The sequence below is a fragment of the Rana temporaria genome, chromosome 12, assembly GCF_905171775.1.
Source record: "Rana temporaria chromosome 12, aRanTem1.1, whole genome shotgun sequence".
NCBI lineage: Eukaryota > Metazoa > Chordata > Amphibia > Anura > Ranidae > Rana > Rana temporaria.
Genome location: NC_053500.1, coordinates 90,230,395 through 90,257,758, shown reverse-complemented (window position 1 = coordinate 90,257,758; position 27,364 = coordinate 90,230,395). Strand labels below are relative to the sequence as shown.

At 45.8% G+C, this 27,364-nt stretch overlaps 1 protein-coding gene across 4 annotated transcripts in view; it reads left to right on the top strand.

Annotated features, from left to right (window-relative positions):
- The window catches only part of COASY (Coenzyme A synthase), an 855,545-nt gene that overhangs the window by 323,252 nt on the left and 504,929 nt on the right, over positions 1-27,364 (top strand). For 3 of the 4 annotated variants that reach the window (XM_040331796.1, XM_040331792.1, XM_040331794.1), the window contains exon 4: positions 9,674-9,805. The exons of the other annotated variant lie outside the window; for it this stretch is intronic. In XM_040331796.1, the coding sequence (XP_040187730.1) occupies positions 9,674-9,805 (132 nt within the window). The remainder of the gene's footprint in view (positions 1-9,673; positions 9,806-27,364) is intronic. 4 annotated transcript variants of the gene reach the window in all.

The window sequence follows — 27,364 nt, the reverse complement described above, 5'->3', positions numbered from 1 at the left end:
AACCCAACATATACTCTCCTGGTCCTGACGATTGCAGTGTTTACAACCTATGTGTATGTACCTGTAGTAAATCTCAGGGCACTTTTACCCTCTTCCTACCCAGGTCAATTTTCAGTTTTCAGCACTGTTACACTTTGACAATTGCGCTGGCATGCAACACTGTACCCAAATAAAATTATATATATTTTTTTCACACAAATAGAGCTTTCTTTTGGTGGTATTTAATCACCACTGGAATTTTTATTTGTTGCTTAAAAAAACATTTTTTTTTTTTTAGTTTCTGTCAGTAAGTTTTGTAAATAAGTAATTTTTCTCCTTTTACTAATGTGCACTGATGGTCACTGATGGGTGGCGATGAGCAGGCACTGATTGGTGTTTATTTTGGGCACTTCTGGGGCTGCACTGATGATCAATGCCCTGATTATGTTTACAGGCCCCCTTGCGAGAAAACCCTGCTTATCGGTTTTCCTCGCCTCACACTCTGTGTAAGGTGAGAAGAGCCGATAAACGCCACAGCCAATCAGTGTTATTGGCTGTGGAATTTATCAGCTCTCCTCACCTTTCAAAGAGCCGCGTCATCCTAGGGACACAACACAATCGCCACGCACCAAAACTAGGGCGACATCCACAGATGGCTCCCCAGAACGAGAGGGGATTTCACCTGCCGTCATTTTACTATACAGCAGCGGGAGATGGTTAAAAAAATAAAAAATTCTGTACCCCCCCTCCCCCCAAAACATACTGACCCTCATCTTAGACATAAACGCTAACCCTGGCACTGACCTAGATCAAGCCTAGGTATTTTTTTTTTCTTTTTTACACACACTTATTTTTGTGTGCATGTGCTGACAGATGCAATGTATCTGTGTCCTTCATGCACGGAAAAAGAAAACATGGGGGCAGGCTTCACAGTGACTGAATCTCGAGTTCCGGGTCTCGATCGTTGGTACGCGGCCCGGGGGCTTATGGTTAGACCCTGGTCTCTGTGCCGAGAGCACGCTGTGCTCCTAGCACAAAGGGAGCTACCCATATTTGTGTGACATCAGAGTAAAGAGGTTAAAAATGCTGTTAATGACTTCATTATTGGTGTTCTGTGAAATTTAATACATGTGAGTTTATGGTGGAGAAAAAGCCTGAGCTGAAGAATATACAATTTTGAAAACCATTTATCATTTTCCTTCCACTTAACAATTATGTGCCACTTTGTGTTGGTCTATCACATAAAATCCCAATAAAATACATTTATGTTTTTGGTTGTAACATGATGACAAAATATGGAAAATTTCAAGGGGTATGAATACTTTTTCAAGGCACTGTATCCATGAAAAATTATATAAAGAAGCTAAGATAGATCCCAAAATATAGCCAGTTGAATTTCATGTAGTCTTTTTAAATTTTAACCACTTGCCGGCCTATAGCAAAATTATGGCCGGGCGGTGGTTCAGTTATCCTAACTGGATGTCGTATGATGTCCAGCAGGATAACAGCCGCCGCACGCCTGTGGGGGCACGCATCGCAGCGATCGGTGGAGCGGTGTGCCAGTCTGACACACCGATCCACCGATCTCGGTAAAGAGCACCATGTGATCAGCCGCGTGCCGTCACGGCTGATTACGATGTAAACAGAAAGAGCCGTTGATTGGCTTTTCCTCACTCGCGTCTGACAGACATGAGTAGAAGAGAGCTGATCGGCGGCTCTCTCGACGGGGGGGGGGGGTCTGTGCTGATTGTTTATCGGCACAGCCCCCCTCGGATGCCCACACTGGACCACCAGGGAAGCACCGAACATGTGAATGGCCAGGTACATCCCCCATGGCCATCAACATGTGCAAAATAATGCCACAAATGGGCACTGACTAGCGCCATTATGGCACACATAAAATCAGTGATGCCCAGCAATGCCATCCATCAGTTTCATCATTGCCCATCAGTGCCACCTCATTGGTGCCCATCATTGCAGAAGAAAACATACTTCTTTACAAAAACATGAACAGAAACAAAAACATTTTTTTCTTCAAAATGTTGTCTTTTTCTTTTTTTATTATTTGTTGCACAAAAAAAATTCAATCGCAGAGGTGATCAAATACCACCAAAAGAAAGCTCTATTTGTGGGAACAAAATGATAAACAATTTGGGTACAGTGTAGCATGACTGCGCAATTGTCATTCAAATTGCAACAGCGCTGAAAGCTGAAAATTGGCTTGGGCAGGAAGGTGTATAAGTGCCTGGTATTGAAGTGGTTAATCACCAACAGGGAGGTGGCAAGGGGGCCATGCAAAACTTTTACTGTCCGTATAGCCTGATTTAGACTGAGTCTCTTCCACAGCCACTTCCTGCTGCATCCCTAGCATAAAACACACCCATCGCTAGTCTTTGAGACTGTACAAATGATGTAACTTCCTTCAAAGCTCTGATGGTAGGCAGGATTCAATACCTTAGCATTCAATCCGATCCAGTCACACCTATAGGAAGAATCCAAACCTTCCAAGTCCCATCTCACAGAATGTAGCATTATTTAAATAGGAAATGTCTTCATTTCACACCTGTTCTGAAAGCTAGCTGTGCTTCTGCTGGGCAGGATTGAATGGTTCACAATTAGAATTCAGTCTAGTTAAAGGGTCAATTAAGGAATTTTTTATTTTTTAGCTAAATAGCTTCCTTTACCTTACTGCAGTACTGGTTTCATGTCCTCATTGTTCGTTTTTGCTTTGAAGTAGCTGTAATTCTGCGGTGATCTCCACACTTCCTGGTTGCCTGTTTCCTTATAACCATGGTACTGGGAGATTTTCACGGTGGTCTAAGCTGTCATTACTGTGTGTCTAAAACTCCTCATAACCAATCAGATTCATTTTAAAAACAAAACACTGCCCTGGATTTGTTTGTTTTTGTTCTGTGAGTCTTCCCGACTCACCTCTCACCCGGAACTTCATGTATGTACCTTTAAAACCGAAAGTGAAACTAGAGGCACATTATATGATAGATTGAATTCAATTTTAAATCATTTTTAAAAGAAAGGAATCAGTTAACTTTTATGTCTATATACCCTGTAAACAGTCATTTCAGCAAAACATTTTTTTTTCCTTTAGTGATCCTTTAAGTATGCTAACTAGGGTGACTCCCACCCTCAGATCCCACACTTCCAGAGCCCTGCTCTCTGAGAACCAATTAATTTACATATGAAGAAAACACCTTCATAATAACTTCCCATAGCCCTTCCTCTGTAGTCTTGCAGTAAGCCATTATTCTTTGGCATGCTGCAAGATAGAAATAACACAGGTATGACGCATTTACACCTGCTTTAGACTAAAATGTGATCTGCACCTCCTCATCACATATTGTATCACCTTATGTATTTGAACCCCCTAAATGCTGTAGTGCTGCTTTGCAAACATGCACATTGTGCGCAATTGCAGTGTGGCTCCATTTGCTATAATTGGTTTTGTCTGGCAAGCGGTAGTGCCCACCTAGCACAAAAGGAGGTATAGTTTCCACCACAGCCATGAAGCAGAGTATCGCAGTCATGGCATGTGTTCAGCCACTGCCCCTTCAGCTAAAGGGGGAGCAGTTGGGGATGGTAAAACCTTGTGGTTGTGCTGCATTTTTACACCGTTAATTTAAACAATTCCTAAGACTGCAATGATTCTAGTATGGTAGTGATCCCTTGCATCTAAGGCCCCATTCACACTTTGTATTGAAGGAGTGTATGTGACTAAATTGAGTTTTGTGTGTTGTGTGTGCAAACACTATATACACATTACAAATCATGCCTTCGACAAAGTCAATTTGCTGTTTCTCTATTAAAGTGATTGTAAGGCTTCCATTTTTTTTTTTAAATGGCAAACATGTCATACTTGCCTCCACTGTGCCCCTCGTTTTGCACATAGTGGCCTGAATCTTTGACTTTTGGGGTCCCTCAGCAGCTCCTCTTATAACCCCCATATGCGTCCATAGACACGAATACCGAACTCGACACTCACCCCACTGTGAGTGTCTTGGCAACATCCTAACAACAAGGCAGGATGGGGGGGGGGGGTCTCTGGGAGTTTTTCAGTCAGACTTTGAGGTATGTAAGTGGGCTACACCTATAGCAAGGGCAAAATTCAACTTTGGTAAAAGTTTTTTATCTACGGACACCCCTTACTTGCATAGGCAGTTATTTAGTAAGGCTTGGGTCCAGGTGTGCATTCAGGAACACGCACCCACATGCTGTCAATTTGGGACCAGTGGCTGTGCCCCTTTAGACATGAATTGAGCTGCCCGCGCATGAGTACACGGAACACCTGTACATCCAATGCAGACAAAGCAGGGAGAAAAATCAACCACATATAATACCAAAAAAGCAGCATATATTACACTTGTTAGGCACACTGTTAACCCTTTCATTACCTTTAGATATCAACTCTTTCCCTGCCAGTGTCATTAGTACAGTGACAGTGTATAGTATTAGCACTGATCACTGTATGCTTGTCAGTGTGTAATGACAGATTGCCCACCATATTGCAGAATTCCAGTACATATACCATATTTCTCTTTTGTTCATGGACGGACACAGCACTCTCTTGACAAAGTAGATATTCAGTGTTCAACTAGGAGAGGACTAGGCAGAAACAGGTTAATGTTTAAACGCATCAAACAAGCTGTATAGCACCACCCTGGGGGCGGTCCCTCTAGGTACAACCCCTCTCCCACCATGCAGCTCATTTTTTTTCTGCCAAGTATAGGGGAAGGACATGGCTTCCTTCGGGCCCACGGCTCTTGGATTTTTTTTTTGCTCCTGTGATCTGCTAGCAACTGCTGGCTGGGTGACAGGCTGGATCTCAAATCCTTGGAGTCTCCCCAGCTTCGGCCAGTGAGCGTTTGCCGACCGTAGCTATGCGCTGGGTTGTCCACGACATGCCCCGACGTTCCAGGGGTGGCCAGTGAACTTTGCGCTCCGGGGTACGCATATGACCGGACTGCAGGCATGATTCACAGTGTGCCGGGCTGACAGCCATCTCCATCGCCATGCGGAAGATGGCCTGTCAGGAATGCTTCCAGCAAGTCCACCCTGTACAGGTAAGTAGCTGTTTTTCCCCTACTTCTGTGGGGTGGATGTGGCTAGACATTCCTGGGAAGGCTGCACTGGGGTATAGTACATCTCATTGCTTCCTCTCCTTCCTTCCTTCCCTCCTCCTTGCACTGGGTTGGCTGCTAGGTGGATAAGGGGGGGGTCCTCCAGCACGGGGGCTGTGCTGTCCACCTCCTGCGGGGGGGGGTTGTTCAGCTGTCCCTAGTGGGGGGACTAGGGACAGCTGTTTTTTTTTCACGCGGCCGGCTGCCATTTTGGCGGCGCCGCTATGGTCTCTAATGTCACTCGCGGCCATTTTTCATCAGTCTGCCGCTCTGCAGCCATTTTGGCTGAGTTTTTGGCCTCTTGTGACTGGCTTTTTTTGCGCGGACGGCTGGCGCGCATCGCGAAGGGCAGACGTGTCTCTTACTGAGGACGCTGGGTGACTTCTCAGGCGGGAGGCGGACAACAACTGTGTGGTTCCGTTGCTGGGTTGGCGAGTCCTCTGGGGATCCCTCATTCTCTGCAGCAGCTAGGAGGGGGAGTCAGCATGCTGGGCCTTGGTCCTGTGCCACACGTGTGGATCAGCATGATGTCAGAAGCCAGTGTCTACTCTCCAGAAACACCTGAGTTAGCGGCTGGGGCCCCTGCTCCTGATGTGTCAGTGGATGCTATGTCGGGAGTCCTGGAGGCCTTTGTTGCCAGGGTGGAATCGGCGCGTGGGGCCTTGGGGGGTAAAAAACGCCCCCGCCATCTTCCGGGGACAATTCTGATGCTGAATCGGGCCCGGCTTCGGCTCATGGCCAGGATTCTGATGCGTCAGAGGCCGCGGAACGCGGCCATTCGGATAGTGAGGAGGACTCTGGGTCTGGATCAGCACGTAAAAAGGCTCTGGCCAGTGAACTGATCACTGCAGTGTGCCATACATTGAAGATGGAGGATTCTGCAGAAGCAGCAGAGGCGTCGGTCCCATTTTAGGTTCCGTAAGCTGTCCCGCACCTCAAAAGTGTTTCCTTGTGTTTCTTATCTTGATAAGCTTTTGTACAAGGATTGGGAAAAACCACAGAAGGTGTTTTCTGCCCCAAAAAATGTGGCGGTACGGTATCCTTATGAGGAGAGTTTCCTGAAGAAATGGACCTCTCCTTTGGTAGTGGACCCTCCTGTGTCCAGACTCAACAAGGTCACCACAATTCTGGTGGAACGGGCTCCTGCTTTCAAGGACCCTGCTAACCAGAAGGCTGAGGTGATGGCACGCTATCTATTCACGGTGGTGGACTCGGCTGTGCGCCCAGCGGTGGCTGGGGCCCTAGTGTCTCAAACGCTGACGGAATGGGCAAAGATACTGCTCCGGGGGCTAAAAGCCAATCTGGCACCTCCTGGATGAGGTGGCTTTGGCCGACCAATTAGTGCAGGGCCTTAAGTTCGTCTGCGAGTCGGATCTGGATACTATTCCCTTGCTATCCAGGGCCTCGGTCTATGTGGTGGTTTTGTGCCGCCTGATCTGGCTTAAGTATTGGTCGGCGGACCAATCTTCTAAGAAGGGTCTGATGGATTTGCCCTTTAAGGGCGACAGACTGGTGCTTCTCTTGATGATATTATCAAGGATGCTACAGGTGTCAAGAGCACCCTGCTCCCGCAATCCAAAAAGAGCCATGAGCGATTCCCCAGGCAACTGTTCACTGCGAACATGCATTTTTTTTGTCCTCCCAGTGCTGCGGGTAAACGCTCCCAGGCTGACAAAGCGCCTGCTGAGGGTCAGAAGAGACCTTGGTTTCGCAAACCCAACAAGCCTGCGGCGAAACCACAGTCCGCATGGAGGTTTGCCCCCGCCCATCTCTCAGGTGGGGGGACGTCTTTGCGACTCAGTGGTCGTCTCTGATCTTCGACCAATGGGTTTGCGAAGTGGTTTCTTCAGGGTACAAGATAGTTTCTTTCTCGTCCTCCGCGCAGATTTATTCCCTCCAGCTGCAGCCGAAGCGTCTGGAAGGTGGAAAAGCTGCAGTCTCTTCGGACGGCAGTGCAGCGGTTGGCATCCCAAAGCTGGTCGTCTTTCTCAGTTTTTTTGCATGTGGGTCCTGGGTCTCATGGTGGCCTCCTTGTAGGCAATGCCGTATGCTCAATCTTACACTCGAGTGCTGCAGAAGGAGATTCTGCTCAGATGGGACGAGAGTCCTTCGTACCTGGATTATCAAATCCAAGTGAGCCACCGGGTCAGGTCCTCCTGGTGTGGTGGCTGACATCACCGGCTCTTCTATCCGGGAAGTCGTTCCTCCCCTGTCACTGGACGGTAATCACGATGGACGCCAGTCTTACCGGCTGGTGGGGTGTCTGGGGGGTCCAGTCTGACCAAGGTCGCTAGACTCCGGAGGAATCCTGCTTGCCGATCAATGTCCTGAAACTCCGGGCGATCAAGCTTTGCCTTCTCGCGTGGTCTGAGACTGCAGGGGCGACGGTCAGGATCCAGTCGGACAACGCCACGAAGGTGGCGTATGTCAATCATCAAGGAGGAACAAGAAGCGCGGCAGCAGCTTCAGAGGTTGCTCACATGCTGAGGTGGGCGGAACAGAGCGTGCCGGCTCTGTCGGCCGTATACATTCCGGGAGGCTGACTACCTGTGTCGTCAGATGTTGGACCAGGGAGAATGGTTTCTACACCCGGATGTGTTTCACCTCATCTGTCAGAGATGGGGCATGCCGGACGTGGATCTCATGGCGTCTCATCTCAATCGGAAGGTTTTGAGGTTCGTGGCCAGATCAAGGGACCCCTGGGCAGACGTGATGGACGTGTTGGTGGCGCCGTGGGGTCGGTATCGGCTGCTTTATGCGTTTCCTCCTCTAAAGCTTCTTCCTCGTCTGCTTTGCAGAGTGGAGGCCGAAAGGATCTCAATGATCCTGGTCGCTTCGGATTGGCCTTGGCGTCCCTGGTACTCCGATCTGGTGCGTCTGGTGGCGGACGCTCCCTAATGTCTGCCGCTACGAGAGGACCTTCTGTCGCAAGGTCCCATACTTCATCCTGATTACGGTCGCTGGTTTTAACGGCCTGGCTGTTGAAAGCCAGGTGTTGAGGGACCGGGCCTGTTGGATTTGGTGATTTCTACCATGTTGAGGGCGCGTAAATTGGCTTCCAGAAAGATTTAACATCACACTTGGAAGGCTTACTTTTCGCTCTCTGAAAAAATGGGGTGGTGTCCGTGCACCTATTCAGTGTCAAGGGTCCTGCTGTTCTTACAGCATGGGGTGGACCAGAAGCTGGCTTTGAGTATGGTCAAGGCTGTCTTGTTTCAACAGCCTCTGGCGGCTCACTCTCTAGTGAGGATGTTCGTGCAGGGGGTTCGACATGTGGCCTCTGTGGTCCGCTGCCTCCGTGGGATTTGAACCTGGTTCTCTCGGCTCTTCAGAAACCTCCGTTTGAGAACATTAGGGAGATCCCCTTGCTGACATTGTCTCAGAAGGTGGTCTTCTTGGTGGCGATCACATCTGTCAGGTGTGTTTCTGAGCTGGCGGCCTTGTCCTGCAAGGCTCCGTTTCTGATCCTTCACAAGGATAAGGTAGTGCTGCGTCCGCAACCTTCCTTTCTTCCTAAGGTCGTTTCATCCTTTCATTTCAATGAGGATATTGTCCCTCCCGTCCTTGTGTCCTCGCCTGTCTGATCCAAAGGAGATTGTGTTGCACTCCTTGGATGTTGTTTGGGCTCTGCGGGTGTATCTTTCGGCTACTGCTCCGTTTCTGGGGTCCGACTCGCTATTCGTTTCGGTGGCTGGTCCTAAAAAGGGCCTGGCGGTCTCGTCGTCCACCATTTCTAGGTGGATCAGACAGATCGTGATCCAGGCTTATGCGTTAAAGGGGCGGGCGCCCCCCTTTCCTGTAATGGCGCATTCGACCAGGGCAATAGGTGCCTCTTGGACTTTCCGACACCAAGCGTCCATTTCCCAGGTGTGTAAGGCAGTGACTAAATTTTACAAGGTTGATGTGTGTGCATCTTCGGATGCTTCCTTCGGCCGCAAGATTTTGTAGGCGGCCGTTTAAAGGTTTGCAACTCCTTTTAATGCTGTTCCCATCCCTCGTTTTTTTGACACTGCTTTGGGACGTCCCATTTTGTCGAGTGCTGTGTCCGTCCATGAACTCGGAGAAAAGGATTTTACGGTAAATACAAAAATTCCTTCTTTTTTTTTTTTTTTTTTTTTACCAAATCTTTACTTTTAGGCTAAATTTATGAAGCCTTTTTTTTTAACTGGATATGTTATAGCAGAAAGTGAAAATTAAATTGTTTCCAAATGTTGTCTTTTTTTCATTTTTATAATAAAAAACCCAGTGGTGATCCAATACCACCAAAAGAAAGCTCCATTTGTGTGCAAAAATATATATATATTTTTATACAGTGTTGTCACTGCTCAGTTGCCAATTAAAGTAACGCAGTGCCGAATAGCTAAAAATGCCTTTGTCATGAAGGAGGTAAAACCTTCAGGAGCTTAAGTGGTTAAGTATGCCCATGTGCACGAGGCCTAAAAACTATTTTCTGCAAGTCTGTTAGCATACCTTTAAAATAGCAGCACATAATACTCCAGACCTGTGCAGGTTCACCCAGAATATTGTAATCTTACCTTGTGCTTTTTCTTCATGTTCTCTAGGGGCTCGAAGAACTGGATGTTCATGAGATCAAGCTGGTCACAGATCCTCAACACTCTAAAATTGAAGAGGAGAAAATTAGCTCTTCCAGCCTCAGGAACAGATTATTAGGGACCCTGCTGAAAACTCCAACTGTAAGCATCCTGTTTTACTTTTTTTTTCCTCAGCACTTTTTCTTCTCCATGTTGTGTAAAAAAAAATGTTGTGCTTCCAGACGTGTACATGTAAGCAGCACACTTTCACTGCTCGTCTACCCCCCTTGGCCGCCTTCACCGATCCTGTTGGCACAGCGGATTGGTGTCCAGATCACAGCACACCCACAGCTACTTGAGACCCTGTTGCCCCCGGCCAGATGGTTACAATCAGGCAGAACATGCCCAAAAATGCAAGGGGACTGACTGACTTTCAGCGGGGTCTCTCTGGAGCTTTCAAGGTGGTGGCAGGCCGATGCTGCTTCCTCCACAGCCGCAGAGGGAGAAAGTACAGAAGTCTCCAGCAGCTGCTTCTCTGCCGGGGACAGGTAATAAAAAAAAATTCTGGAAATCCCTCTGCCTGGCTACATTCCTCCTCCTGCTATTAAGGACATTTTCAAGTTCTTTTGCCCCCTCCTAAGGCTGTCCCTACCATGTCTCCTGTATACACAAAAGAAGAAAAATACCGCGCTAAAAAATAAAAGTCAATAAATTGCTAGTAAAGCTGCAACAACGAGGTGTTAATACGAACACAACCACATAGAACAAAGGGAAAAAGTTGTTGCGCTAAATTAAAAAATCTAAACGGTAAAATTAAGGAAAAATTGATTATGGAGCCAGTAACCCGAATCAATGCGGGACTAGAAAGAGGATGAATTCAGTCCTAATGCATCCACAAAATTAAAGTTCATGTAGGAGTAGCAATGTTGAGGAGCAAATAAAAAACACCTTGAACCAGTAAAAATTGGAGGCTTACCGAATGGCAAGCAATGTGAGCTTGCGGCTGCAAACCCCAGCCAGGGCCTTTAAAATGATCCTCGCAGGGGAAAGTGAAGAGGATTCTTGAAGTCTCCACCGAAAACCAAATTATTGGACCGTATCATAGGAAGAAAACATTCAATGGTGAAGTATGTTTGATCAACACACACATAAGGTAAAAAGTGACTTTAAGTACCACCATCACCAGCACCCTATAAATAGGAGGCTTACCAGAGCATGTATGAACATCAGCAAGTGGCTAAAACCCTAGCCAGGGCCTTTAATTCCTGGGCTGTAATGATAGTCCTACGTATCCTCTGTGAAGGGATCCTTGCTGTCAGCAGTCCGCTCTCCGCAGTGTATGCTCTCAGGACGGTGTATACGAGTCTCTAGTAATTACTAGAGACTCGTATACACCGTCCTGAGAGCATACACTGCGGAGAGCGGACTGCTGACAGCATGGATCCCTTCACAGAGGATACGTAGGACTATCATTACAGCCCAGGAATTAAAGGCCCAGGCTAGGGTTTTAGCCACTTGCTGATGTTCATACATGCTCTGGTAAGCCTCCTATTTATAGGGTGCTGGTGATGGTGGTACTTAAAGTCACTTTTTACCTTATGTGTGTGTTGATCAAACATACTTCACCATTGAATGTTTTCTTCCTATGATACGGTCCAATAATTTGGTTTTCGGTGGAGACTTCAAGAATCCTCTTCACTTTCCCCTGCGAGGATCATTTTAAAGGCCCTGGCTGGGGTTTGCAGCCGCAAGCTCACATTGCTTGCCATTCGGTAAGCCTCCAATTTTTACTGGTTCAAGGTGTTTTTTATTTGCTCCTCAACATTGCTACTCCTACATGAACTTTAATTTTGTGGATGCATTAGGACTGAATTCATCCTCTTTCTAGTCCCGCATTGATTCGGGTTACTGGCTCCATAATCAATTTTTCCTGTATACACAGCCTCTGGCATATGGCAGAGGTGGAGAATGGGGAGAAGACCTAGAGGAAGAACAGGCTGCAGCCAGCCCCTCTAGTCAGCCTCCCATCAGTGATGTCTCTATTGCCACTGACTGCTGAATTTGACTTTACTTCGAAACCTGCTATGGCTTCTATTCAAACATGCCAGAATGTTCTAACTACTCAAATAGATTTGGTCAAAATGGACCTATCTCTTATGCGCATGATATGCATACGATTTGCACTAGAGTAATTGCAGCTGAACAAAGGAACAGCCATGTGGTGAAAGCTATTACATCTAACTGCTGAGGTCCGTGCCACTCAACAATTTGCTGACCACTCTGCTAAATTGAATGACCTAAAAGATCATCTGCAGCGAAATAATCTGCGTTTTATTCGCTTCTCTGAGGGCAAAGAGCCTAAGCGATTTATAGAAACCTGGATCAGATCTATTCTGCCACCGGACTTGCTTTCGTCGCTATTGAAAGAGCTCACGGAGTCCCACTCCGTCTGTTACCATCTGGGGCACCACCTCTGCATATTTTGTTAAAAATCCTGCATTACATGGATAAGCAAGCCATTCTTCGGTCAGCCAGATCGTTGGGGGACATAATTTACAATGGCAACTGCATCTTCATGTTCCCAGATTTCTCGGCGGCCACCCAGAAGCAAATATCAGTGTTTACAGACATCAAATGTTAATGGTATCATATCTGAACCCTTTTCCATGACAAGAGTGTCCGCTCTCCCCTCTTATTTGCTATGGCCATTGAACCCCTAGCACAGGGCTCAAAATTTCAAGTCCTGAGCCTCAAGGGTTACTCGCCACTAGTTGCCCCGTACCCAAACCCTACCCTTCCCCACCCCTAAACACGCCCTTATAAATTATCTCATGAAATTACACTTACCGTATTTATCGGCGTATACCGCACACTTTTTTCCCCTGAAAATCAGGGCAAAATCGTGGGTGCGTGATATATGCCGACACCCGCTTCCCATGCTCAGTTTGAAGCCTCCGCCGACATATACCGAGCACAGTACACTCGGGTACATTCGGCCAGGCTCGGCTTCGCTCGTGGTCACGCTCTGTGACGTTTATGCGTGAGAAGCCGAACGTGCACGAGTGTACTGCGCTCGATATATGTCAAATATTGGTATAAAGATGAGGGATGGACAGCCGCACTCCAAACCAAACGGGTTGTCTTTATTCAAATCAACAGCAAGAACACAGCAGATCACAGCAATAGGAACAGGAGAATACCGACGTTTCGCACTGGCTTCAGTGCTTATTCATGGCTATAATAAGCAATGAATAAGCACTGAAGCCAGTACGAAACGTCGGTATTCTCCTGTTCCTATTGCTGTGATCTGCTGTGTTCTTGCTGTTGATTTGAATAAAGACAACCCGTTTGGTTTGGAGTGCGGCTGTCCATCCCTCATCTTTATACCAATATTTGCCTTAGTGCATTGCCTGCACCCTTGGAGTCCTATATTTGTGAAACGACCCTACAATAGACCTACCAAGAGCGGTGATCTTCTCGCTCGATATATGTCGGCGGAGGCTTCAAACTGAGCGCGGGAAGCGAGGATTCGACTCGGAGACAGCACGGGAGAAGCCGGGAGGACACCACTGAGGCCGCGGATGGACACCGCACCGGACAAGGATGCCGGGCAAGACACCAAAACTGTAAGTAATAAAATGTTTTTTTTTTTTGTTTTTTTTACAGGTTGTCGGGTCAACATTAGGGGTGCGTGCTATACGCCGGAGCGCGCAATACCCCGATAAATAGGTAAATGTTTTATGCAGACTTAAGTTATAAAAATAAATATTAACAACTTTATCCGTGCCCAACAATGCAGCCTGCCCATGTCCACCAATGTTGCCTGTGCCCGCCAGTGCAGCCTGTGCCCCCAATGCGACCCCTCGTCCAGGGAACTTTGATAGACCAATCGCCCGTCCCAGACTTGGACGGGTGATCTGTCTATCAAAGTGCCCAGACAAAGAGGAGGGGGCTGTTTGTAACGGCGCGCAGTGGGGAACACACAGCTATTGAAATAAAAGCTGTTATGTTTCTGTCACTCTGATAATCCGGACGACGGCTCTGCTTTCTCTTCCCCTCTGATCGCTGGGATAATGGCTTCCATACAAACCCCCCCGCACCCAGGCAGCCATAGCTTGCCAGCATTTAAAATCCACTCCCAAAATGCAAGCAGGCGAGTGGAATTTTTGAGGGCTGCCCTAGCGGAATTAGTCAATCTCCATTCACTAGAAGAAAGAGTTTCATCATATGCTGATGACATGCTCTTGTATGTGTCTGACCCAATCTATAGTATACCAAATACTTTAAAGATCATTCAAAAATTAGGGTCGTTTTCGGTGTTCAAAGTCAACTGGATGAAAGCTTGTATTTTTCCTATTGATTCCTCTTTCACTACCTCCGAATTGACCCCTACAACTTATGCCTTTAACTATTTGGGAATTCATATTCAGTTACCACTACCAAAATACTTTGATAACATATAAACATGTATTTCCTCCTTTTGTACCAAATTTACCCAATGGCGGAACCTCCCTCTTACGTTGTTGGGGCGAGTAAACTTTTTTAAAATTGTGTTTTTACCCGGTCTTGGCTACATGTGAATTGAGTTTAGTGGTCTCAGCCCGGCTCCCGGTTAGTGTGCTATGCGAGGTAAGCCTGCGCTTAGTACGCCCACCCCCCTCCCACAAAAACCACCACACTTACACACGCACTCGAAATTGGGTTAACATGCACGCACTTTGACCACGCGGTCTCTAAAAAGAGAGGCGAAGGACTAACGGGGGTGGTTGAGCGGGCTAGATCCTCTCACTCCCTTATAGGGAGTCCCTCTGCCCCGTTGGGCTTCAAAGCGGAGCAGGTAGGGCGGGCTATGTGGGAGGACCCCCTCACACACCCGCCATTGCCACCCGGGGCATGGAGAAAGGTGGCAGAATGTCTCTGGGGGAGGCCTGCCTACTCCCAACTCCTGCAGTCCGGCTCCTCTCTCGAGTACACGCACAAAATACATTTAAAAAAAAAAAAATTGTGTTTTTTACCAAGATTTCTCTGTTTTGGCCAATGCTTCGAGTTATATTCAAAAACAGCATTTTTGAAAAAAGGCACACCTCTCGTCGTTTTTGTGGCACCCAGGAGCTCCCGGCTGTCCTTGGAGACCCTGCAATTCCCAATGTATAGGAGAGGTTTGATGCTTCCGAATTTGTGATTTTATTATTTTGCTGCTTAATTAGTATAGCTACAGTGCTGTTCCCGCAGATGAATAATGCGGCTACAGGTGCCAAAGCGACCATTGTCTAAATCCTATGAAACCCTAGGTAACCCTATTTATAGACGGACTGTTAATACTGCCCGAGGGACTGTAACTTTAACCACTTAAGCCCCGGACCAATATGCAGCTAAAGGACCAAAGGTGTTTTTACAATTTGGCACTGCGCTGCTTTAACTGGTAATTGCGCGGTCATGCAGTGTTGTACTGAAACAAAATTTGCGTCCTTTTCTTGCCACGAATAGAGCTTTCTTTTGATGGTATTTGATTGCCTCTGCGATTTTTCTTTTTTGCGATATAAATGGAAAAATACCGAAAATTTCTACTTTTTGTTATAAGAAAAATCGAATAAACTACATTTTAGTCAAACATTTAGGCCAAAATGTATTCAGCCACATGTCTTTAGTAAAAAAAAACCGCAATAAGCGAATATTTATTGGTTTTCACAAAAGTTATAGCGTCTACAAACTAGGGTACATTTTCTGAAATTTACACAGCTTTTAATTTATGACTGCCTATCAATTCTTAAGGTGCTAAAATGGCAGGGCAGTACAAAACCCCCCAAATGACCCCATTTTGGAAAGTTTTTTCAAATGCTGCACCAGGGATGGAGGTGCACTACATATGTGCCTCATTTAAAGTCCCAAATTCCCCCCTCTTCTTATTCCATTTTGGAAAGTAGACACCCCAAGGAAACTGCTGAGAGGCATGTTGAGTCCATTGAATTTTTTTTTTTTTTTTAGTCCCAAGTGATTGAATAATGACAAAAAATAAATAAAAAAATTACAAAAAGCTGTCACTAAATTATATATTGCTCACACATGCCATGGTTATATGTGGAATTGCACCCCAAAATACATTCTGCTATTTCTCCTGAGTACGGGGATACCACATGTGTGGGACTTTTTGGGAGCCTAGCCGCGTATGGGGCCCCAAAAACCAAGCACCGCCTTCAGCATTTCTAAGGGCGCAAATTTTTTATTTCACTCCACACTACCTATCACAGTTTCGAAAGCCATAAAATGCCAAAATAGCACAAAACCCCCCCAAATGACCCCATTTTGGAAAGTAGACACCCCGAGCTATTTGCTGAGAGGCATAGTGAGTATTTTACAGCTCTCATTTGTTTTTAAAAATTAAGAAAGAAAATAAAAATGTATTTTTTTTTCTTTTTTAAATTTTCAAAACTTTGTGACAAAAAGCGAGATCTGCAAAAATACTCACCATACCTCTCAGCAAATAGCTTGGGGTGTCTACTTTCCAAAATGGGGTCATTTGGGGGGTTTTGTGCCATCTGGGCATTCCATGGTCTCCGAAACTGTGATAGGTAGAGAGGAGTGAAATAAAAAATTTACACCCTTAGAAAGCCTGAAGGCGGTGATTGTTTTTTGGGGTCCTGTACGTGGCTAGCCTCCTAAAAAGTCTCACATGTGGTATCCCCGCACTCAGGAGAAGTAGCAGAATGTATTTTGGGGTATAATTCCACATATGCCCATGGCATGTTTGAGCAATATATCATTTAGTGACAACTTTGCGCAAAAAATAAAAAAATTCCCGCAACTTGTGTCAAAATATAAAATATTCCATGGACTCGACATGCCTCTCAGCAAATAGCTTGGGGTGTCTACTTTCCAAAATGGGGTCATTTGGGGGGATTTTGAACTGTCCTGGCATTTTACGCACAACATTTAGAAGCTATGTCCTACATCACCCACTCTTATAATCACTTCTAAAGACAGAGCCCTTTCTGACACTGACTGTTTACATAAAAACATATTTTTTTTTTTTTTGCTAGAAAGTTAAGTTGAACCCCCAAACATTATATATTTTTTTAAAGCAAAGGCCCTACAGAATAAAATGGTGGGTGTTGCAGTTTTTTTTTTCCACACAGTATTTGCGCAGTGATTTTTCAAATGCATTTTTTTGGGAAAAATGCATTTTTTTTATTTTAAAGCACTAACAAACACTATATTGCCCAAATTATTGATGAATTAAAAAAGATGATTTAGGCCGAGTACATGGATACCAAACACAACATACTTTAAAATTGTGCACAAACGCGCAGTGACGTCAAACTACATACATTTTTAAAAGCCTTTACAAGTTACCACATTAGATTTACAGAGGATGTCTATGGCTAAAATTGCTGCCCTCCATCTGCCCTTTGCGGTGATACCTCACATGCATGGTACAATTGCTGTTTACATATGACTCCAGGCCGACGCTTGCGGTCGCCTTTGCGCTAGAGCAGGGGGAACAGGGGTGCTTTTTTTTTTTTTTTATATATATATATTTATTTTGCTTTTTTTTTATTTTATTTGTAAACTGTTCTTTCCATTTTATTTATTTTTTTACAATTTTTATTGTTATCTCAGGGAATGTAAATATCCCTTATGATAGCAATAGTTAGTGACAGGTACTCTTTTTAAAAAAAAAATGGGGTCTATTAGACCCTAGATGTTTCCTCTGCCCTCAAAGCATCTGACCACACCAAGATCGGTATGATAAAATTCTTTCCCAATTTCCCAATGGTGCTGTTTATATTGGGGGGGGGTGGGTCATTCCCTCCCACTGAATGTAAAAGCAGTCTAGAGGCTAATTAGCCGCTAGGACTGCTTTTACATGAAAGCCGACCGCTGGCTGAAAAGAATGATACCAAGATGATGCCTAAACCCGCAGGCATCATTCTGGTATAACCATTCAAAGTCCAGCAACATACCAGTACGTTGATGGTTCTTGTTGGACATGTATTGTAATCTTTTTTTTCATGCAGCCTGTTGGCTGAACGAAAAAAAGATTGATCGGTGGGTATGTCCACCATTAGAATACCTCCCTTCATCCACCCATTTCTAATGATTGGCATACATGCACCATTTATATATGCCGAAGCATGGGGGCATCCTCCGGCAAAAAAGTAATGCCGCGTACACACGGTCTGACTTTTCCACGGGCAAGCCTCCGTTGGAATTTTGACCGTATGTACACGGCATTAGGAGCAAAATCGCTCCTCCGCCCCTAATGCCACCATGCTCCTACAGCACTGGAGTCACGGCTTTATATATATCGTGGGAGCAAACGCTGTTGCTGTCAAGATAAATAAGTCAGTGCAACAGCTGAATGGCGTACCTGAAAACAGTAAAGTAAATTACATACCTGAAAAAGCATGAAAAAACATAATGACAACAAAACTTTGCAGAATAGAATACAGTAAAAAAGAGCAGAACAATAGAGAGAGAATAGAGAGGGAGAGGACAATAAAACAACAACAATTTTTTTTTTTTTTTTTTTAAATCAGAAAGGTGTTTATTGAAACATTCACAGGTTTACACAAATAATACATCTCTCCACTGCACATATACATGGTAAGACCCGAAAGATACAACCTACACATAAAACGCATATAGGCAGGTCCCTCACTTCACCCACCGGCACCAGTTCTCCCCCAGTATCCACTGTACATGCCCTCCCTCCCCAATCAATAATACATTCAACATGCCTCAGCAATCCCACACATTTGCATGTCTATAGGCACCTCAAAAGTCTGGTCATGACTAGCTCCGCAGGCCTCAGACCCGGCGTATCCAACCACAGCCCCCAAATCCTCTCAAATCTGCCAGGACACCCCCTATGTTGGTAGATGTATTTCTCCATTACTAATGCCTTTCCCACATGGGTAATCCAGGAAGAATGGGTCGGTGGGGAGACAGACTTCCACCCTAATAGTATCAGTTTCTCTTATCGTCCATGGACGGACACAGCTCCTTAAATCTTGACAAGTGGGTTATGTTCCCTGTTTACAGGAGAGGACTAGGCAGAAACATGTTAAATAGTTAAATACATGTTACATTAACAGAGTTGAACAGCCCCGCCCAGGGGGCGGTCCCTCCAGACATAACCCTCCTCACTGCAGCCTCAGTTTCGTTCTGCCTAGCAAAGGAGAAGGACGTATTGCTCCCTTTTGGGCCCAGCGCCCTGAGGAGAAATTTTATTTTATTTTTATTTTACTTTTTTTTTTTTTTTGACATCATGCGTCGGTCTCACAGGTGTGCGAGGCGGCGATTTGCTCGTCCGTTCACGCTTTTTCCAGAATTTACATGGTTGCTGTGAGTGCATCTTATGATGTTTTTTTCAGCCGCTAGTTTTTGCCGGCGGCTGTTTAAAGTTGCACCTCCTCCGTTGAGCTCTGCTTGTTTTGGGGTGAAGTTAAAAATTGTTTTTACTGATATATTTCCCACCCTTCGTTTTTTGACACTGCTTGGGGACGTCCCACTTGTCAAGATTTAAGGAGCTGTGTCCGTCCATGGATGATAAGAGAAAATAGGATTTCCTTTTCTCTGAAGTCCATGGACGAACACAGCTCCCACCCCTCCTTTTTAGGTTTGTACTGCTTGTTACGAACTGAGGCTGCATGCTGCAGTGAGGAGGGTTATGTCTGGAGGGACCGCCCCCTGGGCGGGGCTGTTCAACTCTGTTAATGTAACATGTATTTAACTATTTAACATGTTTCTGCCTAGTCCTCTCCTGTAAACAGGGAACATAACCCACTTGTCAAGATTTAAGGAGCTGTGTCCGTCCATGGACTTCAGAGAAAAGGATTTTATGGTGAGTACAAAAAATCCTATTTTTCTAGCCTGGAATAATGTCCTAGAGACAGCCACCCTGGTCGCCTCCTCCGGGACTGCATCCTCCAGCACCCCCAGCAGGCAGCAATCAGGTTCGACTGGGACCTTCGTCTGGAAAGCTGAGTTAATTGTCTCCACCACCTCACCCCAGTATCTGTGTAGTTTTGGACATCGCCACAGGAGATGAATCGGTTCCCCCTCGTGCTGCTGACATCTACAGCACAGCGGATCCGCCCGCCTACCCATCTTATGCAGCCTCACCGGTGTATAATGGACTCTCAACAATATGTAAAGCTGTGAAACTTTTTGAGCGACATTTAGGGAGCATGTAGTTGGGGAATTGGAGTGCTTCTTCCCACTGGTCACCCGTAACCTGGCCGAGATCCCTCTGCCAGGCCGACAGGGCCCCGCAAGGGTATGCGTCCAGGTGTCTGGACAGAAGCATCTGATAGCACTGAGAGATAATTCCTTTGGTCTTGGAGGTTGTACTCAGCAAGTGAAATACTGGGGCGGGTGACAAAGTCCACTCCACAGCATTCCCCTGTGCCGCTACCGCATGCCTAAGCTGGAGGTATGAGAGCCACATGGACGCCGGAAGATCAGATCGAGCCTGCAGCTGATTGAACGTCAGTAGCCTGCCATTTTGGAATATCTGAGACAACAATGTTATCCCACATGCCTTCCATCGAGGTTCCCGCTGCAGTTTAGCTAGTTCAGTGTAGGAAGAGTTATTCCATATAGGGCTATGTTCAGTGAACCCCCTCACCCCCTGAAGCTGCCTGCTCTTGTTCCAAACCTTTTGAGACAGTGTCAAAGTCGGGTTTAGCTTGTTAGATTTAAGGAACATTTGTGCCTCCAGGCCCAGGGGGATGGACTCGGCTCCAGAAGCAAATAGCATCATTCGTGCCGCCGATCCCACAGGGTCCCTAGCCATGGAGCCCACCAAATGCTGCAGCTGTGCTGCCATGTAATATACCCAAGGGTTGGGGACTGCCAACCCTCCGTCATCCTTCGCTCACTGGAGCTGCTCCAGCCTAATCCTGGGGGTCCTCCCGTTCCAAAGCAATTTCCTAAAAAGGGTGTTCACCACTCTAAAAATCTTCAGGTGAATGACCACTGGGGAGTTATGTAAGAAGTACAACAATTGGGGCATTAGGATCATTTTTATTAAGTTTGCTTTGCCTGCCAGGGACATCTTAAGATTGTTCCATGTGTTAATTTTATCGCAAAATCTGGACAACAATGGGTATATGTTTAGCTGACAGTATTCTGACAGTTTGGGCGAAATTTGCACCCCTAAGTATCTGAAACTATCCACAACTGGAATAGGGCATGAGGCAGGGAGGGCCCCCGTTGTCCGCCTGCACTTGCATATTTAGGTATAGCCTGCGTAGATTAGTTGCTGTGGACTTTTGTGGCATGAAGCCAGCCTGATCCTGGTGGATAATCGTGAACACTATCCCATTATCCCGTAATGCCAAAACCTTAGCTAGGATCTTTACGTCACTCTGAAGCAACGAGATTGGCCTATATGAGCCCGGGTCGACTGGATCCTTCCCTGGCTTCAACAGTAAGATCACATTGGCCTTGTTCATAGAGTCAGGGAGCACCCCCCTCTCCAGTGAGGCGTTCAGAGTCTTCAGTAGCTCAGGGAGTAGCAGCTCCCCATACTGGGTGAACACTTCCATGGGCAACCCATCCTCTCCCGGGGCCTTACACGTAGGAAAGGAACACGCCACAGCCTGAAGTTCTTCCAAAGTAATGGGTGCATCTAGTAGCTTACGAGCCCCAGCAGACAGTGACGGCAAATCAATTTGGGACATGTATGTGGCTAACTCGTCATCCGTGTATTCTTCCCTCGACCCATATAGGTCTTCATAAAAAGTAGCCAGTTCAGATATAATACCATCAGGGGAATTGACCAACCTGCCGCTGGCTGCGCGAATAGCACCAATAGCCGGTGACTGCTGCTGAGAGTGTGCAATTCTAGCAAGCAAGCGGCCCGTCTTCTCCCCCTTCTCAAAGAATGCTAGTTTGGTAAAAAACCTTTTGCGTTCCGCAGTGGAGGATCTCAGACGGTCCAGGGAATCCTGGGCCGACATCCATGCCTCCCGTGCCGAATCAGACGGATCAGTCACATATGCCAGTTCTAGTTTTTTCACCTGGTCTCCCACTTGTTCCTGCAGGGCAGAAGAATTATGTTTAACAATTTGTACCTCGTGGATGAACACTCCCCTAGTAAAAACGCCTTAAAGGCCTCCCAAGTCTGAAGGTTATCACTACTGTTTGCATGCGATCTAAAGAATTCCTATATCTGGGAGATGACCCTGTCCGGTGAGGTAAACAGTTTAAGCCAAAAGGCATTTAGCTTCCATGGGGCTCTAGGAAGGGAGCTGGGCGGCTGCGTAACTAACCATAGCGCTAACGGGGAGTGGTCCGACACCCCCCGAGGATAATACTCCACCCCTGCTACATTGCCCACCAAATTCGGGGTACCCACACATAGGTCGATTCGGGACAAAGACCCATGGGTCTTGGAGAAGCAGGAGAACTGCCAAATGTCGGTCCACCCCACCTCACACAATAGCCTGCTAAGAGCTGTGCCCCGCCCCCCCCGAGGGGGAGACACCGGGGGATGTCTATCAAGCTTGGGATCTAGGTAGCAGTTAAAATCACCCATTATCAATACTGGAATGTCTGGCTTATTGGCCAGATAGGACAGAAGCACCTGCAGCACCTCCCGGGAAAACGGGGGGGATATACACAAAAGCCAAAATAAGTGTCATCGTATACAATTTACAGTAGAGAAACACAAATCTACCCGACACATCAATTAGGGAGTCTAACTCCTGATAGGCCAAGGCCTTGTGTATCAATACACTCACTCCACGCGAAAACGCAGAGTAAGTGGAGTGATACGCTTTTCCCACCCAGGCAAATTGCAAAAATCCCACTGTGTCTTTCTGCAGGTGAGTTTCCTGCAGGCCTATGATGGCCGGGTGGAACTTCTTTAAACAGGCAGCAATCATAGTCCTTTTCAACGGATCATTTACCCCCCAAACATTCCATGATACTATTGGCGTATCAGACATTGCATAAAATTAGTCAGCATATTAGAGGGGAATGAGAAACTTACATGTCCAGGGGCCAGTCCCAAGAGTGTATACTGATCAATTTGTGGGCAAAGCAAGACCGTCCTCAAGCGCATCCGGGCACGCACATCAGAACCAGGAGTAGTACTTGTGCAGTGGAGAAAAATTATAGGTAAAGAAAAAAAAACATTAACAACAGGTGAGCCAAAAAACGGGTAGGCACACCACCTCAGAGAGACCCGACAGGGGCACTTGTTAGAACCTAGATGGGTGCGTAGGTAAGCCCTATCTGCGCCAACTGGGCGCCGGCACTGGAACCAGGCCATCACATATGCCTGGCCCCATACAAACAGCGTGTAGTTCTGCCCCCACCCCCTCCCACGGGCTTGGAAAAATGAAAAAAAAAAGCAAAAAATAGGGAGGGGAAAGGGGGAAGCAAAAAAGTGTTTCATCAATAAAACAAGGGGCAAACACTTGTAGTAGGAATTTCACTCACCTTGCGTAGAAAACTGGAACAGGCCCTCAACCAGCCAAATAAACACTTCAGTGTAGAGGCTTATGCCCTCCATGCCTGGTGCGGACATCACAAGCATTATCAACCATCTCCCCCGTCACAGCCTCTTCTGCGAAGATCCTGTTCGTTGTGATCCAGCCAGCCGGCAGCATCTTGAGCGGATTCGAAAAAGTGATTTTGATCTCTTGCCGTTACGCGGAGCTTTGCAGGAAACAACATGGCGTACGGGAGCTGAAGCTTCTGCAGGCGTTTCTTGACCTCGGCAAATCTTGAGCGTCGACGCTGTACTTCAGCCGAGAAGTCCGGGTAGAAGGAGATTCTTGTGCCATTGTGTAACACATTGCCTTTTTCTCTCGCCCGTCGTAACACCACCTCGCGGTCTCTGTAGTTCAGGAGTCTCGCCAGCATTGCTCTCGTTGGGTTACCAGGGGGTAGAGGGCGTGGGGGCACCCTATGTGCTCTTTCAATAGCATATAGAGGGGAGAACGCTTCTTTACCGAACACCTCCTGCAGCCATATGTTGTAGGGTCTCTACCCTCAATTTTTTCCGGAAGTCCTACAATGCGGACATTATTGCGTCTGAGGCGATTCTCAATTTCATCAGTCTTATCATAGGCTTTCCGGGCTTGCTGGGCCGCACCTTGTGCATCCCTAGTAATATGGGGCAGCTGATCTTCCATATCACTCACTCTCCCTTCCACAGCCGTGGTTCGCTCCCTGATCTTTTGTATATCTTGGCGGAGGAGAGAAACCTTTTCTTCCAGGCCCCCAAAGCGGTCTTTCAAAGCATTCACAGAAGCAGTACACTTATGGACTGCGTACAGTATTTCACTTAGGGTAGGCTGGGGACTATCTTCTGCCTGTGTCCCCTGCAGAGCTAGCATGGGATCCGGGACTGACTCCATCGGCTCACAGTCATCCATCCCCCCAGCAGCATCAGTCTCAGGCAGCTCCACATGTGCAGAGCGCTGCTGGTTCCCGGCCTGTGTGGGGTCACTAGGGCCTGCAAGCTTTTATGTGTAATATAACATGTCCCTGGCCTGTTCTTTAGCTTTAGGGGGTTTGGTTGACTTACCCCCCTGCTCCGTTTTCTTGTCCTGGCCTCGTGGTGTTTTCAGAGGCTGGAGCATCCAGGCGCCATCTTGCGAGTCCTGGGAGGCCGAGACCGCGCCGTCTCCGCGGTTTCCTCGGGTCATCATGCCGGGAATATCGTGGCCCCCGTGTCCTGAAGCACCCCGGGTACTGTCCGCACCTGTCAGCAGCAATTTCGGTAGTTATTTGCGGCGAGGGAAGGATCGAATCCAGAATCAACGGCGGGAGCTCCGTGCAGCACGTCTGCTCACATGCCTCGTCAGGCCACGCCCCCCGTGTTTTTATTTTTTACTTCGAAAACGCTTCCAAAAAAACTGTTAACGATCGCAGGGATCAGGCCTGTCTCTGCGAACGCTGCAGTTATGTGTGTTGTGTTTTGTAAGTGACAGTGATCGATCGATACTGCACTTGGGTGGGTTGGGTTGGGCTGGGCTGGGCGGAGGGGCAAAACGCAGGTGCTAGCGGGTCCCATGTGGAAGAAAAATTAATTTTTTAAATATATTTTAAAAAAACATTCTTAATATATTTTTCTCAAATATATTGCCATATATTTGAAATGCTACAATTTTTGCCAGATTCAATATATTTCAAAAATATATTTCAATATATTTGTGAATATATGTTGGAATGCATTGTGAAATATGTTGCAAATATATTCATAAATATATGTTAAATGTACTTCTGAATGCATTTAGCGATATATTTATGCAACCATAAATATATTGCAATGTGCATTTTGGAATGCATTGTGAATATATTCAGAATTATATTGATAAATGCATTCAGTACATTTCACATATATTTATGAATATATTCACAATGCATTCCAAAATGCACTTTGCAATATATTTATGGCTGCAAAAATATATTGTTAAATGCATTCAGAAGTACATTTAACATATATTCATGAATATTTTTGCAACATATTTCACAATGCATTCCAAAATATATTCACAAATATATATTTGAAATATATTGAATATGGCCAAAATTGTAGCATTTCAAATATATGGCAATATATTTGGGAAACATATATTAAGAATGTTTTTAAAAATATATTTTAAATATAAATGTAAATGTACTTCTGAATGCAAAATTTAAAAAAAATACATTCCTATTACATTTTGAAATGCTGTGTATTTATATATTGTATTTTATATATTGTAGGCTTATAAAAAACCAGCAAACATTTGGAAAAAAAAACAATAACACACAACTTTATTATCATGTAAATATACAAAAACTACAACACAGGGAATAGAAAGTGGTGTTAACTGTGGTAAATGACATTAATGACATAAAAGTTTATTTGTGGTATTCTGATGAGGTTCCTGATGTTTCCCTTCAGGTGATATTTCAACGCCGCAATTTTTATTTGTAACAGCGTCACTGATCACACCTTATGAAGTCCCAGGAAACTTTGTCAAAGTAGCAGCTTTAAAAAGTAAATGTACATATATTAGACTTATTAGATTTTCCCTGTGAATCAAAAGCCATATAAGACCCTTTTCACACTGCAGCGCTGCTAAAGCTCCGGCGGTTTTGCAGTGTTTTTGTAGCACTTTTTTTAAAAGGGAAAAAGTCCAGTTTTTAATGCGCTTTTAAGGTGCTTTGGAAGCGCTGCCCATTAATTTCAATAGGCAGGTGCGTTTTAGGAGTGCTATTTATAGCGCTCCCAACCCGCCCCAGATGCTGCTTGCAGGACTTTTTCTAATGTTGCGCACCGCCCCAGTGTGAAATTACTCATTGCACTGAAAGGGATGCAGTTTTATGAGCTTTTTAAAGGCTATTTCTAGCGCTAAAATGCCTGAAAACTGCCTCAGTGTGAAAGGGGTCTAACGGATGCAGCTGAGTAAATAAAACAAACAAAATTAAGCATGTATAAAAACATCAAAATATTGTAGACTTTTCAAAAATCAGTATAAATATCAACCTCTTGCCTACAACTTGCCTTATTAGTTCAGACTACTACCAGACTGACCAAGATATCTTATTTTGACACAACAGTCAAATTGGCTTACAGTCTACATGTCAAAGCTGATGTTTTCATAGGGTCTAACTGTACCTGCTTCTCTCCATCTGCCAGCCGCTTGGAGGCACGGCCTTAAAAGTTACTTTTTATTGAAGTGGTTGTAAAGACACAAGGGTTTTTACCTATGCATGAAGGTAAAAAAAAAAACTTCTGTGTGCAGCAGCCCCCCTATATTTACATGAGTCCCCTCTCGATCCAGCGATGTCCACGAGAGCCTTGTCTCTCCAGGGACTTGCACTGCTGATTGGCTTTCTGTAGCGGTGGGAGCTATTGGCTCCCAATGCTATCAATCACAGCCAGTGAACTAATTAGGAGATGGGGCCAAGGCAAGGCTCAGTGTGTGATTGGACACACAGAGCTCTGGTTCAGGAGCACCGGCATGGGACCTGAGAAGAGAAGGATCTGAGCTGCTCTGTGCAAAAACCCTTACACGGAGCAGGTAAATAGGAGTAGGACATGTTTGATATTTAAAAAAAAGACAACGTTTTAATGTTTCGGTACCAAAAGAAAACCTACCTGTTTAGGCCTTAAGTACGACACTTGACAAGGAGATGAGCTCAAGTCTTCAGATGGGACAGAAGGTGATGCACACGATACACCCACACAGGATGAACTTCCACCATCATTCTTCAGTGCTATTAGCTGCGCTCTTGTGGTTTTCAAAGTATTCATTATGCCAGGCAAATTTATGGAAATGCATAAAAACTTTTTAAGTAACATAATGGGCTATTTTCTCACTGTATCCATTCATTTAATTTGTTAGAAATTGATGACTTGTGGAAAAATGTACTTTTACATGATTAGAGGGTTTCCTCCAGTTTGCTGCTGACCCCCCCCCCCCACTAGATCAAAAATATTCCAGGAGGGTTTCTCCCAAGGTAAAAGTAAGGATGTTCCACAAAACAAAAATCCTACTTGTGTGTGTATATATAGGTGGATTCAGAGAGAGTTAGGTCGGCGTATCAGTAGATACGCCGACCTAACTCGGAATCTGCACTGTCCTAAGTTTAAGTGTATTCTCAAACTGAGATGCACTTAAACCTAGCTAATATACGACAGCCTGCGCTGTCGTATCTTAGGGTGCAATATTTAGGCTGGCCGCTTGGTGGCGCTTCCATTGAGTTTGG